We start from the raw sequence: 16,362 nt of genomic DNA, 5'->3' as shown, positions 1-16,362 counted from the left end.
CCACCTCGTGGCCCCACTTCGTTGACTCTTCGGTCTTCTGGAAGCTTCGTGTGAAAATAGGCCCCTGGGCGTTGATTTCGTCCAATTCCGAGAATATTTCCTTACTAGGATTTCTGAAACCAAAAACAGCAGAAACAAAGAATCGGCTCTTCGGTATCTTGTTAATAGGTTAGTTCCAGAAAATGCATAAATATGACATAAAGTGTGCATAAAACATGTAGATATCATCAATAATGTGGCATGGAACATAAGAAATTATCGATACGTCGGAGACGTATCAAGGACGAGCGGGGATACCTCCCGGTTGCGCCGGTGTGAGAGGTGGAGGTTCAGGCGGGCTCGATCTGGGCCTCTCGGGCAAGATCTGTTTTTTTTGGACCGGGTTGTCTGTTGGCTGTACCTGGAGCGGGTGTGCCGGAGACGGCCTGGCTCTTGCCGGAGGTGGTGCGGAGTTGCTGCGTTGTTCTTGTGGAGGCTGGAGCTGGTGGTTCGTGCCGTCGTGTTGGAGACCATTGCTTTTCGCAACGATGATGTCGAGGAGCTGCGGTGGCGGCGGTGTGTTTCTCCTTGGACAGGATTACTCCAAAGCTCGGAGGCGCGGAGTCGAGCGGCAATATGGTCGAAAGACCTGCCTGACTTGTTGGGCCGGCGGCGACGGCGCCCGCGGGTGTCGTGTCCCTCATTGGAGGCATCGCCGAGGTGTGTCAGCGTCTCCCGCGCTCCCGCCTGTTTTTGGTTGTTGTCTTCGGGCGAAAGCCTAGGTCCTTCTCGGCGTGATGGCGGCGTTCTCGATGTCGTTCCTCTGTTGGGAGTTTCGCGTTTGGAGACACGTCATGTTGGTCCTGGTGCTTTCTTCCGGTGCTCCCCGCTGTCCGAGGTTGCCATGCACGCCATAGCTGGCAACTCCGAGACGATGCCTTGTCGGGGCCGCCCGAGTTCCGCCACGTTCTCCTTTCATGGTGCGTTGACAAGGAGAGCCCTCTTGGAGTTATCGTTCTTCGAGGGTTTCTAGCATCGCCGAGACACGGTTTTGTCGTTTAGCTTAGGGTAGGTTCTTCCATGTCTTTGTTGTTTTGTCGTTGGTGGCTGACTTGGTTCAGCCGGTGTTGAGTTCATGCTGCGGGTGGTACTCTCAAAAAAAAAAAAAAAACACATGTTCTCAGCCAAACGCAAGTTCGACATGATACCGATCCAACGTTCACATTCCGCACAGCCGGTCACACGTGACCTCCCTCTACGCCGCTGCGCAGGGCAGAGCATCACATCTCATCAATCACATCACACAGCAGCCAGACAATTCAAACCACACCGGGGGCTCCACGCTCGCTGCCCTCTCTCTCTCTCCCCCCGATCCGTTGGAAACAAACCCCCAGCCCGTCCAAATCGCCCGCACCCAGAATCCGAATCCACCCGGCGCCCGTGATTCAAACCAGGGCACGCCCCCGCTTCCTCGCTCGCCCTCTCCCACACCCGCGTCGCGCGGCGGCGGCGGCGGCCCTCGCCGTGGCGATGGAAACCCTAATGGTGGACCGCGTCCACGCCAGCCTCCGCCTCTTCATGAACCGCAACGCCGTCTTCCTCTGCGAGCGCCTCTGCGCCCAGTTCCCCGCCGAGGTAACCACCACCCCCGCTCCCCCATGCTCTCGATTTGCTCCGCTCCTTCCTGGGGAACGGCCCGGACCCCGTAGATCGGGACTTCTGTTGGCGCGGGGCCGCGGTACGGCCCCGGGCTTCACCTGCTCGGCTCGATTCAGCGTTTATTTTTTTGCGTTTTTTTTTCTACTGTCCAGGACCGCGTGAGATTGAGCCGTGGGATTCGGGCTAGGGTTCGGCGGCCGTTATGACAGCAACGGCTTAATCTAGAAACTGTTTGAATTTGCTTGTAGCCGGAGTAGCGCGCTTTTGACTGATTTTCCAGCGGTTTATGCAGAGTAGCGTAGATTAGCTTGTTTCGCTAGCTGGAGCGTGTCGGCTTAGTTATTCATTTCCACTCCTCGCTGTGGTTTTCAGGGACTCAGGTAGCCAGGTTTCTCTGTATGTAAATCAAACATCACAGTTTGTGGTTTCTAGTGTCAATTCTGCGTCACATTGGTTATTATTTTAGCAGCTGCGAATCTAAAGCAAGTTAGGGCATCTATAAGATGATTCCTGCTGTGGTGGAGAGATCAGGAGAGAGACCAGTCTAACTCTAGAAACAACGGAATTATAAAGATCCGGCCTAATTGGCTTAGTGTGCTGTCGCATCTAGTGCTAACTCTCCATCCAGAGTTTGGTCAAGAAGCACTCCATTATATGAGCTATTTTAGCGCCCACTCTCACGGAAATGGTTAGATCGAAAAGTCGATGACTGACTGTCAATGCCGTTTCAATCTTTTATTGACAGGACCTCATGTTATTTTTTCCTACGGGATTCCTCCTACATATGCTTCAAGTAAGGTTTGGGGAGTCTATCGGCCACTATCCAGATCATTGACCTTGATCTATAAACAATAGTATAGTACAACCAGTCAGAAGTAGTCCTGATGTTTTTTTTTGACTTGACTAAAAACAAGTCCACATGTCTGTAGTTTTCAAAACAACCTCTTTTTAATGGAAAGGCAGTACCCATGCCAGTTCCTCATTTTATATATGTCCGTCTAATTTTTATACAGTGCTATTTTTGTCATGACGTCTTTGACATGCCAAACTTTCATAAGGATAATGAGGGGCCATACTATGGGGAAGCACATTCTGTATAGGGTACATGCAGCATAGCGCCAGCTCCCGGCTGTGCCTTCAGTGCGTCAATTTTGAAACACACACCTTGAAAGGACAAATCCAAAAGCAAATTCAACAATGATACAATTTGAGAGATAACACATTTTTCCCTTGCCATTCCTCCTGTTCTATGTTGTATGCCATATGTTATAAAGCTGTTTGCAGTTCTGTGGCAAAACTATTTTCTAAATCTGTTTGCAGTTCAATGTTATACTAAATATCCTTGCCCTTTTTCCTCTGTACAGACCAATGTGCAATTGCTAGCGACTTGCTACCTCCACAACAACCAGCCCTATGCTGCATACCACATATTGAAAGGTAATAATGTCTGCTCACAGTTGAGTATATGCCTTGGAAATAAGAAGAACGCCGGCATGCATTTTGTTCATCCATTTGAACATATTCTCTGTTGTTTTGTTATGTCCCAAGTTTTACTATCTTTTTCCATTTTAGCTGCTAATTTTTTGGTTTATTATTCCTGTATGCTATCTAGGTAAGAAGTTGCCGGAGTCTCGGTACTTGTTTGCTATATCATGCTTTCGAATGAACCTCTTGCGGGAAGCTGAAGAAACTCTATGTCCAGTCAATGAACCAAACGTTGAGGTATATAACATGTTCCAAACGAGAGTGGACAAATGGAGGCCGAGCTACATGTAGCTCTTTATTTTAAAAATTCAGAAATCATATTTTTAGGGTTTAAAAAAGCCTAATTTTTTTCCATGATGTACCCAATAATGAAATCTATAACGTGCAAATTCTCAATGTGATTTTTTTTTTGTATTCTAGGCTATACAAAAATAACAAATGTGTGAATCTGAGTATAGTGAATAGTGCACATTTCAAAACTATAAAACTTGTTAGATTTTATGTCGAGGGAACATATGAACAAATACAAAGAATTTCAGATTAAGATTTTGCACGTTTGTAGACTTCATCATTGGCTACATCTAGAATTTTGTTTCAGTTTTTTTTTGAAACTTTAAAATATTATTTCTGAATTTTTATAATATAAATAGCTACATGTAGCTTGGCCTCCATTTGTAGTTTCCCGTTTTAAACATGATATGTTTCCTGTGTGTCTGAAACTATGTCATTCGGTGGTTGTAATTGTAATAAGTGTGCCTAAAAACTCGAGCACTTATCTGGGTTGCCCTGAAACAGCATCGGTTCTAAGAAAGAACATTTGTTCCATGTTATCTTGTGGTTTCCAAAACTGGAACTAAAAACATGGATGCATTGTGTTTTTCATGATTTATGGACTACTCCCTCTGTCCCATAGGAGGTGGCGTATAAACTTAGTAAAAAAAGTCACTGTTTTCAAACTTTGACCAAATATATTGAAAAAAATATGAATAACTATATATTAAATAATTATATTATGCAAATATATCTTATGATGAATCTATTGATATTGATTTTATACTACAAATCTTCATATTTTGGTACTCCCTCTAGTTCAAATTAATTGTCTTAAAATGGATGTATCTACACACTAAAACATGTCTAGATACATCAACTTTTGGGCTATTATTTTGAATCGGAGGGAGTATATAGTTTTGGTCAAACTTTGACATTTTATCTAATTTTATATGCCACCTATTTAGGGACGGAGAGAGAGAGTAAGTAAATACTTGGAACTCTTGAAGAACATTAGACCCCTTTGATATTTATTGCCCGCCGAAGCAATTGCACTATGCCATAAATGAAAACTAAATTTTTATTGATCGCTTCCAGTTCTCTGGGGCATTTTATTCTTCACCCTAGAATAAAATTGCAAAGATGTGACTGGTTTTTCTTTTCATTGGTCATTTTTCTAAGATTGCTGGAGAAGTAAACCAGTCACATCTTTGCCTGCTTTAAATTTTTGGCCATATTGTTAATCCTGTCGATTCTCATCCTTTGTTCAGGTTCCAAGTGGTGCGACAGGACATTACCTTCTTGGATTAATTTACAGGTCTGTTATCCATGACAGAACTGAATCGTGTCCGTAGTATGTTTTGATTTATGGCACATGGTTCATTATATATAGCTCATCTCCTTGTAGGTACACTGGCAGAGTGGCACCAGCAGCTGAGCAATTTACACAAGCTTTGACTCTAGACCCTCTTTTATGGGCAGCATACGAGGAATTGTGTATACTAGGTTGGTGCATTAGACATCCACAATTGGAATTTTCTAGTAGGCCTACACTTTTTCTGTTTGATTAGAAGCCTTCATAACGAAGTTTTAATTAGTTTGGGAGTACAGAATGAAAAATACGATGCATATTTTCCAGAGTGCACCTTCCGAAACATTGCATCGCAAACGTCTGTCTTGCTTGTACCTTAACATTTGGAAATATGAGGAATCCTGTATATCAGAATGTTTGTGTGTTGCTGCATAAAAGAATTGCAGTGCATCCAACCTTTTCTTGATTAGCTTCATGTTATTGTCAGTTAATCGATATTTTTTATCAATAAGGCAGAGCATTAGCATTGCCACTATGCTCATTTATATGCCTAGTGGGAGACACTCATGTTTTCTCACATTTCTCTACGATTTACACAATGCCTCAATATTCATTGTCCCTCAGTGAAAAGAAATATAGAAATCTACACTTTGAAAAGCAGGAAGTTATAAACATATACTGAAATTTTGTTACCTTCTTGTAGGTGTTGCTGAAGATGCAAATGAATGTTTCAGCGAAGCAACTGCTCTACGTCTCCAGCAGGAACACACATCGACATCAAATTTGGAGAAGTCAAACTTTGTCAATGAAAACCGGGTTCTATCTTCTAATGTATCAGCCAGCCTCGTGGATATCAGCCCAAAGCAAATAAAACAACTGCATGCTAACAACACAGCTGAAGTACCTGGTTATCCTCATTTAAGAGCAACTGCATTGCATGTGCAGAACAGTGTACCATCTAATGTAGGACAGTTTGATAGCCCATCACCAACTGTAACACAGGTTATTACTAGAAACCTATTTGATTCTTCGCTCATTAGGTTATATGGCAATATAGAATCAACAGTTACAAGAAGCATGCTAAGCAGCAGGAATGTCTTATTTTCACGTTTGGTGGCACTGGCATAGATGTCTTATTGTTATACTGAAAAATTCTCCAGAACCTGCATCTTTGATCCACCCACTTCCTTTTCGGTCCAATCCATTGCAACAATATGACATCATTCTGGCTAACAGAGCTTCAAAGATTAAAAATAGCTGTGAGGCTTTTCACATAATTATTATTTTGACATCAGTTCTGGAAGCTCTGAAAATGAACTGATGTCAAAATAATAATTATGCGAAAAGCCTGACAGCTATTTTTAATCTTTGAAGCTCTGTTAACCAGAATGGTGTCATTATTTTGACATTAGTATTATTATGAACTAAATCTTCAGTCCTTGGACACCTTGTTCCTTCATTTTGAAGATTTAGTTCATAACTTTTCTGACTTGTCTCTGTTGCTAAGTTGTTTTTTACTTGATTTCATTTAGCAGACTTCTGGTATTGTTCCACCACCACTGTTTAGGAATGTCCATGCCTATCAGAATACAATTATTGGTGATGCTCCAGCCAAACCAAAGATGAATGCAGTGAACCAACCACTGAGAAGAAAATACCTGGATGAAGCAAGACTGAAGAAGGTGGTTGTTTATCAATTGCAATCTATCCTCTTGCAACTCTGATTTTTTCTTCTTGTGTTGTGTCCCTTGTTTGGAACTTCTAGGTGTTTGTCTTATTGTGAGATACCAGATACACCTCTTTTGTATTTTAATTAAAACACAGAGGTTTCTCTGAAAATGATATGATGACGGGAGTAAATGCAAACTTGACTTCAACTAAGGCATGCTGATATTTTCCAATTGCTCAGCTCATGTTGCTTGCTTCAATATTAATTGTGAACACTGTCTTCACTTCCTACTTGGTCCTTTGCATCAAGATTTAGGATTTCAGATCCTTGCTAAAACTCAGTGATCCACAGTATTAAGGTTGCACTCATGTTTTTATTTTCTTTGCTGTTACATAGTGGTCTGCATTGTACATTAGTTAATAATCCCTATATCGTGCAACTAGCTCCATTTTCCAGCACCAGTCAATTATGCCAATATGTAACAGCCCCAGTAAACCCACAGTACACTTGGCTTGGTAGTTCCTTGACTGATGAAATACTATCATGGTGATGTTTTTTTACCTGCTAGATTATTGCTTCTGTTGCTGGTTGTCTATATCTTTTTTATCCTCTTCACATTCCAGTAATGCTATGTACAATGAGATGGTATTAAAAACTGAAAGATTGCTATAATCTAAATATTTTCTGTAACGTTCTCATTTTGTTGCTGTAAGTTCATCCATGATGTAATACTCAGTGAATATGAATCTGGTTAGTAGCTAATTCTGTATGTTGAAGATCTTCGTTTCCTTGATATTTTTTAAAATTTTATTACCCTCTATTAGATGTCCATGCAATCTGACCTACATAGCCTCTATATGCTTTTATTGTTGTAGTATTTAGGTCTGGCTGTACACCTTCTTTCATGTTACTTCTGTTAAAAGTCAGCATATTCTTCTAAATTACAGTTCATGCTTCATTTTTGCTTATGATGATATTAGACTTGAAGCCTTTTCAGGTTACTGGAAGGCTCTTTAATCAGAGTAGTGAGTCAATACCTCGAAGAAGTGCAAGACTTTCTAGGGATACACCAATAAATTCAAATTCAAATATATCTCAGTTTGGAGGGAATGGAACAGATCATTCGTCAGGTAAATTGCGAGTAAACTCGTCCACATCATCAAAATTGTGTTCAACAGAACGTTCCGTGCAAGTTAGGAAAGGAAAGCCACGGGCTACAGAAAATTTTGACGAAGGTGATTATCGTTTCAATGCGAATGATCCATCTAATTGTATAAACGTATCAAGATGTGGTTGATATGTTGTTATGTACCTGTGCAATCTGGACGTATCTGCATATTTATTTACATGTTTCTGTTCTGTTTATGAGTTTAAATTAGTTATATTAAATCATTCTGCTATCCTGTTTCTTGTGCCTATACTTGTACTGTTTTTGCGCTTCCATTTGGAAATTGCACGTTTGACATCAATTTTTAAAAATCGTTAAGGTTATTAACAAATATGATAGGATTACTTTATGTTTTTTGCTGATCCATGACACTAATATGTTTTTTCTATCATATCTCCTAAGCCAGTTCAATATCTTAAGCGTCTATAATACTGCCAGAACATTATCTGCTCCTTCAATATCTTAAGCGTCTATAAGATGCCTGTCCTTATTTACTTGCAGTTTTTTTTCTACATACCGTATACACAAGATTATGTATTTACTTTCTTTGACGTGGCATGCCATTTTGTTTGATTTGTGGAAAGTATCCTTGAAAAGATATTTCTTTTTGCTGCCAAGGGTCTTTAAACTACGACACTTACATTCCCCAACTCCTAAAATCGCTCTTTGTGCCCCTAGACTATGTTAAGCGAGTCATTGTCTTTCCAAACGTGTTTCACTGGCCCTGAAAGCTGACATGGCTCCTTGACTCCTTTGATGTCAGCACGTGACCATGACAATGCCAGGCAGGCAGGCAGCTCAAGCACTTGAGACTATTAGGTGCCTCTATTTTTTTGCACAGGGGATTGGTATATATAGGGTAAATAAGGGAAGGTGAGATAGGGAATGAGGGATTCATCTGGGTATTGGGATTTAGAGCAGATTGGCTAAAACCCGAAGGAAGCTGTGATAAAGCCTGCTCATTACGCCCATAAAATGACTCTGCATGCAGGACATCTCACATGTCCAGGCCTCCAGGGTCAAGGTCACACGTTTGTCTTCAGGGTTAGCAAAGCACAGTGCTCTTGAATCAGTAATTACTCACTTAAAAGAGTTGAGGGCACACATAGCCATTTGCATTTGGAGGACATATGTTATGGTCGGTTTGACCTATACGCGCAGGAAGCCCACTAGTGGCTAGTTGTGGGCTTAGCCCAAGTAAATTAGGGGCTTAGCCCAAGTAAATTAGGGTTTCGAGGAGGCCGTCCTCCTATATAAACACTTGTATCCCTTCGAGATTAATCAGACAATAATTCAGTATCATTACTGTCTCGTCTCCTGAAGGGAGACGGGAGATCCCTGCGCCCGCCGCACCAACCCTAGCCGCCACCTCCTTCCTCCGCGACGGCGCCCAGCCGCCGGCGCCGAGCTCTCCAACCTCTCCGCCCTCACTCCTACCCTTACAACCTCCGCCCTAGACCCGGTAGAACCCTAGCCTCTACCAACATAAGTGACACAGGCGTAATACAAGGACCCTCAAAGTGTTATTCACTCTTTATCATTCCATGATAGTTCACACTTCTCACTTGCATGTGGAAAATTTTACAGATCACAATGATGAAGTATTGAAAGTATTTTTTTTCTATGAAAACCTATTTTAGGGACCCAGCATCTATGGCTGCTAAAGGGTCAATATTGTTTTACTTTCTAGGAATAATATTTGCATTAGATTGTGCCAAAAACATGGCATGGTATGTTCTTCTTCTCAGTCATCTTCACATGAATGATGTGATTTGTTTTTCTGAGTCTCAGGAAGCAGGTATGAAGCTGTTGACGAGATGTGGACAGATAATATAGCAGCAACCTCATCTTCTGTAAGTATAGCTGAAGGAAGATGCTTTGAGCAAGATAAACCTGAGCGAATCCTGTCACAAGACTCCAAATTGGTGACTGGTATCAGAGAGCTATTGGGACTTCTGCGGACACTTGGGGAAGGCTATAGGCTATCATGCTTGTTTAAGTGCCAGGTATATTAAAGATGTTAGTGTTACAAAGACATAAATTCTAACAAACCATCCAACCGCGTGACCAATTTCATCCACTTCTAATGTTCAGGAAGCACTAGAGGTCTATAGAAAACTCCCAGAGCCACAATTTAATACTGGATGGGTTTTATGCCAGGTACAATTTCTGTAATACTCGTAGATGATTGGAGAATTCGTTACATTTTTTTGATTAATGTAATCAAAATGTTACATTTATATTGTATGTCATGCAATATTATATATATAGGGACTGCATAGTAATGAGTATTTCTGATGAAAACCTTGTTTGATGGAATGTTAAAATGACTTAAATCAACTGCGGACGTACTTCATTCAGGGTGGTATATTTGATGGAATATTACAGTTTATGCTGCTTTTTGGTATCTTGTAAAATGGCGTTCATAAAGTTGCAACTGGAGTATTGACCCTGAACAGTTATTATTTGAGTGGGCATCCCTGACAATCTCATTTTACTACTGATGTTAGATATTTAAAGCCCACTTTAATAGTTGATCAGCTCTACTTTATGAAATTCATGCCATTTTTACCATTTATATAAATGAATATTGAATAGCATGCAAATATATTTTCTTTGGCTTGTTTTCATTTTGGTTCACCATGCAGGTTGGGAAGGCATATTTTGAACTGGTGGATTATTTAGAAGCTAATCATTTCTTTGAGTTAGCGCATCGATTATCACCCTGCACATTGGAGGGAATGGACATCTACTCTACTGTTCTTTATGTAAGTGAACTCACTGCTGTTGTGCTTGCCTACTTTATAGCCACTTTTAGCTCCCACCTCACATGCTTCTCTCGCAGCATTTGAATGAGGAGATGCGGATAAGTTACCTTGCTCAAGAGCTTATTTCTGTTGATCGACTATCTCCTCAAGCATGGTATGCCGGTTGGCCCCCCCCCCCCCCCAAAAAAAAAGAAGAAAGTGAATAACCATGTTGGACCATTATCTTTTCTCAGTACATTTTATTTTATCTCTTCATTTTGCAATGGTACCTTTTTGTTTGAACTGAGACACTGGGTTTGCACAAACAAAATTTGAGGAATATGGAAACAAAAGCTTTATGAGCCTAGGTTACAAATGCAAATTTGCATAAATGTGATATTTTCTACTTTGTTTGTTTGGAATGTGCAACAGGTGTGCAGTGGGAAATTGCTTTGCATTGCGTAAAGATCATGAGACTGCTCTGAAAAACTTCCAGCGTGCTGTACAGATTGACCCGAGAGTTGCATACGCTCACACTCTATGTGGTCACGAGTATGTTTTGCCTCCCATAATTATTGATTCTGTATTTCCATTTGAGTAATGTCCCTGAACCTGAGGTTGCGTATTTAGGTCCGTAAACTTGTTAGATGTACCAACATATTGTCAAACCGTACTTATCTAACTACGAATGATCATCTGATTTTGACTCGTTTAAATCCAAAGTTTGACCATCTAGTGTATAAGTTATCCAATGACATGTGGAAACTAGCTTCACATCCTAAATACCTTGATTCAATTGTGATTTTGATTGAGCTGAGAATACCGTGTGGTTTCTAATCACCAGCAAAGTATGTTTTTAACATTTTGTTGCTGGCACTTGGACAATCTTTTTAGTTGGCACACTTTACAATTTCATCCTTTATTAATGGGTTGAGATCATGTGTTAATTTATTTTGATCCTACTGCCATTCCTTTGAACTGTAGATATTCTGCATTGGAGGATTACGAGAACAGTGTTAAATTCTACCGATGTGCACTTCAGGTGGATGAAAGGCACTACAATGCCTGGTATGGGCTTGGAGTGGTGTACCTTCGCCAGGAAAAGTTCGAGTTTGCAGAGCATCATTTCAGAAGGGCATTTCAGATAAATCCTCGGTCTTCTGTTCTTATGTGCTATCTTGGGATGGCCTTACATGCTCTAAAGGTTGACATTGTCAATAACTATAGCTAGTTTCTGGTTCCACTTCCCCTCTCCAAATTAGTCTCATCGTCTCCTGGCCAATGCATAACAACCTCTTGTCGATTTTGAACTTTTTTTTAGAGGAATGAGGATGCACTGGAGATGATGGATAAAGCTATATTTTCTGATAAGAAGAATCCGCTTCCCAAGTATCAGAAAGCTTTAATTCTGGTAGGCCTTAAAAAATATCCGGAAGCTCTGGATGAGTTGGAGCGGCTAAGAGAGATTGCACCTCGTGAGAGTAGTATGTATGCACTTATGGGGAAGATATACAAGCAACTAAATATTCTCGACAAGGCTGTATTTTGTTTCGGCACTGCCCTAGATTTGAAACCTCCCGCTGCTGACCTTGCTATAATCAAGGTATGACAGTATCATATTTTACTTATTACCTGTGTGCTTCTCCCCTTCAGTCTTTTTTGTTTCCTGCACTAGTTCTTGTTATAAATAAACTATCCTGTATCTATCTTCCTAGCATGGCCCAGTAACAATTGCTAGTTAAATTGTTCACTTGCTTTTATTTTAATTTCCATTACCATGCTGATCTCATCGGTTGGAATCGCCTGTGTTTGAATACTGAGTTACATGTTTGTCTGATGTTTGGCAGGCTGCAATGGAGAAAGTACACCTTCCAGATGATCTGATCGAGGATGACCTGTAACTTAACTCAAAAGCACAATGAGAAATGGAAGTTTACCTGGATCTATGGTTTTCTGCTTGTGCTGTTTGGAATCCTGGCCTGCTTGCGCTTTCCGAGGAAATCAGGGCTTGAAGGAAGAAAACCAACACGTGGAATCAGAATTGACTGTTCCTATGTATTTTCTCAGGGCATTAGGATACATCCAGTTTTGTAGCATTAGCTGTAACCCGTAGACTGACAGCACAAGCATAGTAGCTGTAGTAGTTTAGGTGTACAAGTTGAGTGTTGGCATTGAAGCCTGTATCACTGTACAATTGTCCCAATACCAAAAGAAACGATCAAGAAATAACGGAGGTCATCCAAGGATAAAAAGATCATTCCGAATCGAGCAGATTGTGAATTGCACCAATTTACTTCTCTGGTGCTTAATTTGAAGGCATGAATCAAGCAGTCAAAAGCTTTGAAGAAGGCAGGAGGAAGGATACGCTGATGAGTTAGTCTACGGGTTCCACTGTAAGTAGTGGGGAGATAAATTTAGGGAATATGTGTGGATTTGCATCCAAAGAAATTGTAACATTTCGTTATCTTACCATGCTGTTGTAGTAGTAGTCTTATGATTCCTGGCATCATTAGTAAGAAAATTATCAGTTAATGGTCTGTTTGGTTTCTAGCCATAATTTGCCAAGCCAAAGTGTGGTTAGCCACAAAAGTGTGGCTACCCACAAAAGCATGGCTTAAAATATTGATGCCAAATGGGACAGCCAGTTCGGTCATAGAATATTACTTTTGTGGCTAACCACACTTTTACGGCTGAAGCTCATAAAAAACACGCTTCATTTGACTAAGATTCTTTGAGAGGGACTACGGGTGCAGTAATCCGAGGTAGTAACGAGAATTTCATCAGCAAACAATACAAAACTGAGTTTGTGCACGATGCTTTTACGGCTGAAGCTCATGCTTTGAAGTAAGGTCTTCTACTGGCGCAGCCGATGGGTTGTAACAGGATTTTTCTTTTTAAAATACACGCGGGAGATCTGCGTGTTTTGTATTAAGCCTGAAGGAGAAATGACATCGTCCAAGTACAGGAAGATACACTATTGCCAGGCAGCCAGAGACGGCGCCGGCAAAACCACCCACACATGCCAAAGTCTACTCCTCTCCATAAAAAAAAAAAGTCTACTCCTCGCCCTGAGCTCTACCTAACCCGCGGCTAGATGGGTTGCAGCTATGAGTCATTGGCGCCTTGCTAACCATTGTAGGCAGCCTCTCCTTCCTGTTTCCGTGTAGAAGGCGTATTTTGAATGAATTTCCATGCGTTTCACATAGGGCGTGGTTGTTCATCTGTTGCTCGCTGCTCGCTGCTCGCCGAGGTGTCCCTTCTCCTGGTCCACTCTCCGTTTTAAAATAGTGGAAGTTCTAGGTTTGTCTTTAGTAGTCAAACTAGTTTAGGTTTGAATAAGTTTTTAGAATAATGTATCAACACCTACAACACCAATTTAGTTTATTTATATCTATATCTATATCTATACCTATCTATATTATACCTAATAATAAAGGAGCTAAAGTTTCTGCCAAAAAGTTTCGTCAACGTTTTTTATTGGACCATTTTGCCCCCACCAAATCGCATAATACGTGTATATGCCAGCGCACCGTACCGTTTCGTTTAGTCCGTCTATTTTTTTTTTCTCTATGAACCAACCAAACAACCATCCTCAATCCCGCCGCCGCAGGGATGCGGACGAGGAGCCATGACCGGACGGAGTTGGTGAGGGAGAAGTCAGAGCTGCGATGAGGAAGATAGAAGATGTGGGGTGGGCGGCGACGTACGAGCTGCGGAGAGAGAGCGACGACCAGAGGAAACAGGGGCTCAGCACCAAGTACATCGTGTTGCATCTAAGAAAAAGATCCATCCTCCTGCAGATCGATAGCAAGTCGCTGTGAATTAGCCCGCGCTCCTCTTCGATTCCTCCCTCAATCCCGGCGACCCGACCTACCACATGCTGCCCCTGCGTGCTGCCTGCAGCGGCCACCCCGCCGCACCTGCGGGCGAGATTTCTTCCCTGTAAGTCCGACCCAGCGGCCAGCCCGCAGCCTCTCCTTGCTGACCTGCGCCTCCACTGGAATTTCAGAGATTTGGCCATAGATTGGTGCTCTTGTATGCTTAATTTATCTAACGATGGTCTGAGGAATGGGGGCTGAGTGAGCAGCATGTGCCCAGGTTCGCGGTGGAGATGTTGCGTTCTATACAAAATTGATATTCCATACTGCTATATCTACTGTACGTGTGTGTGCTACAAAATATTAGTGTAGATCCAATGAAGTCGGATGCTTTGTCGTTTGAGCCTCACAAATTTGTCTATTCAGCCTATATTCTTTGTTGATTAGATCTGACAGTTCTTTTAAATTAGGACCATAATTGCCTATTCAAAACTGATTGAAACTTGTATAAAAAATGCAGTGAAAATAGCATATATGGAATAAATATAAAGTATATCCTTTAAAATGATAAGGGATTGCTCGACGATAAAGCATCATAGTTGGGACTGTTTTTTTTTGGCAAAAACAAAGTCATAAGATTGTTTGGCAGTACAAAAAAAAAAAACAAATACAAACAAATTGTTCAAACTTGGAGAGTGAGAATTGGAGTCCAATGAAATGGTAGTGCATATCGAAGATTCAATTTCTTCGGAGAGCTCTCCAAGTTAATATGTAGGGAGCTCTCCAAGTTAATATATAGGGAGTTAAATTTGACGTTTTCCTTGGACATTTGTCAGCTACGGTTATGATTTGGATTCTCTTAGTTTTTTACCAAAATTTTATTTTGCTCTACCGTTGAAACACACGCTATGACGCTAAGGTCTACAGTAATTAAAGTGAAAGTAGTGTTAAATACATGATCAACAATTTTGCTTGCTCTTTCGCAGATCCGCCGCAGCGCGCAGGCATTGTCCTAGTAATAATAAAGGAGCTAAGGTTTCTGCCAAAATTTTCGTCCAACTTTTCATTGGACCGTTTTGCCCTCTCACCAAATCGCATAATACTACTGGGTGCCATCATACCGCTTCGTTTGTTTTATTACCTCCGCAGTGGCGGATGCAGGAAAGAATTGGAGGGGGGGCATACCTCAAAATTTTTTTTGCGCACCCCCAAAATGTGAAAAACCTTTACATAATGAAGTAATGAACAATATACAAGACAAATTCATTGCATTGGAGTTCAACACATATATCAAATGTGCACGATTACAATACAAATAGTTCAAAACATTACAAGGGTCTTACACGTAGAATATAGCATAATTAGAAACTTACATCATTTCTTCAATCTACGGTTTCGCATTGCCATGAAAGTTTTAACAATGGTATCATCACTTACATGAATGAACACCCCTCGCTCGATAAATGTCACTAAGCAATGGTTTAAGAGGTTATCACCCATACTGTTTCTCAACTTGTTTTTCACTAGACTCATTGCGGAAAATACTCTTTCAACATTCGCCGTCGCCACCGGTAGAAGCAATATCAATTTGAGAAGCATGTAAACTAAATCATAAACAACATGCTTTTTTGTTTCAACAAGCTTAATAGAGAGCTCACCAAGATGATTGACACATTTGAATCTATCATCTTTTCTCATGTCATCAATAAAGATCTCAAGTTGGGGTTCAAGTCTTAACAAATCCATGCTTGATATGTCATTGGGATAGAATTGAGCAAGTCTCATTACCTTTTGTGCATCATAAGAAGCAAATGAATTCACGGGATTCAAAGCCGCCATACAAATAAGCAACTCCATGTTAACCTCATCAAACCGATTATCAAGCTCTTGAATAACTTGATCAACAACACCAAGATACACTTCTCTTCTATAACGATCATCATTTGTTTGCTTTTCATAATACCGTTGTGATCTTCCATGAGCCACATAATTAGATTCCGGGGAAGGAACTTCAATGCCATGAGTGTTGCAAAAGAATGTCACCTTTGCAAGAAATCTTTCCCATCCAAGTGATGACCTCATATCCTTCATTTTCTCCTTTGCCAATCCAACAAGCGCCATTGCATTGAGAATATCTTGATCCTTCTTTTGCAAAGATATAGACAAGTCATTTGTGTAGCCGCATCCTTTTCGATACTATATTCTAGCCAATTGTAGTGATGAAACCAAACACAACTAAAGTGTCGATTTTTGCC

The 16,362-nt window shown here is 41.0% G+C and overlaps 1 protein-coding gene across 7 annotated transcripts; it reads left to right on the top strand.

Moving 5' to 3' along the window:
- Positions 1-1,270: 1,270 nt before the first annotated feature.
- Positions 1,271-12,826, top strand: LOC127312694 (cell division cycle protein 27 homolog B). 7 transcript variants are annotated; one of them, XM_051343232.2, is made up of 16 exons: positions 1,282-1,614; positions 3,003-3,075; positions 3,251-3,360; positions 4,665-4,711; positions 4,802-4,899; positions 5,409-5,707; positions 6,238-6,387; positions 7,363-7,504; positions 9,334-9,548; positions 9,637-9,702; positions 10,191-10,310; positions 10,388-10,464; positions 10,722-10,841; positions 11,274-11,493; positions 11,611-11,892; positions 12,137-12,826. In XM_051343232.2, exons 1-16 carry the CDS (start codon positions 1,510-1,512, stop codon positions 12,188-12,190), a joined length of 2,178 nt encoding a protein of 725 aa, XP_051199192.1. In that variant the 5' UTR covers positions 1,282-1,509; the 3' UTR covers positions 12,191-12,826. The 7 variants fall into 7 exon arrangements, 6 of the variants coding, with proteins under 6 accessions (XP_051199192.1, XP_051199191.1, XP_051199190.1 ...); XM_051343231.2 differs by having other exon boundaries at positions 1,283-1,614; positions 7,372-7,609; XM_051343230.2 differs by having other exon boundaries at positions 1,284-1,614; positions 6,241-6,387; positions 7,363-7,609.
- The last annotated feature ends 3,536 nt before the right edge of the window (positions 12,827-16,362 follow it).

The sequence above is a fragment of the Lolium perenne genome, chromosome 7 (genome assembly GCF_019359855.2).
Source record: "Lolium perenne isolate Kyuss_39 chromosome 7, Kyuss_2.0, whole genome shotgun sequence".
Taxonomy (NCBI): domain Eukaryota; kingdom Viridiplantae; phylum Streptophyta; class Magnoliopsida; order Poales; family Poaceae; genus Lolium; species Lolium perenne.
This window is presented reverse-complemented; position numbering and strand designations above follow the sequence as displayed.

Coding starts and splice junctions, on each gene's coding strand:
- LOC127312694 (XM_051343229.2), top strand. CDS start 1,510: ATGGAAACCCTAATGGTGGACCGCGTCCACGCCAGCCTCCGCCTCTTC. Junction 4,712..4,801: donor CTTCTTGGATTAATTTACAG/GTCTGTTATCCA, acceptor ATCTCCTTGTAG/GTACACTGGCAGAGTGGCAC. Junction 5,708..6,237: donor CATCACCAACTGTAACACAG/GTTATTACTAGA, acceptor GATTTCATTTAG/CAGACTTCTGGTATTGTTCC.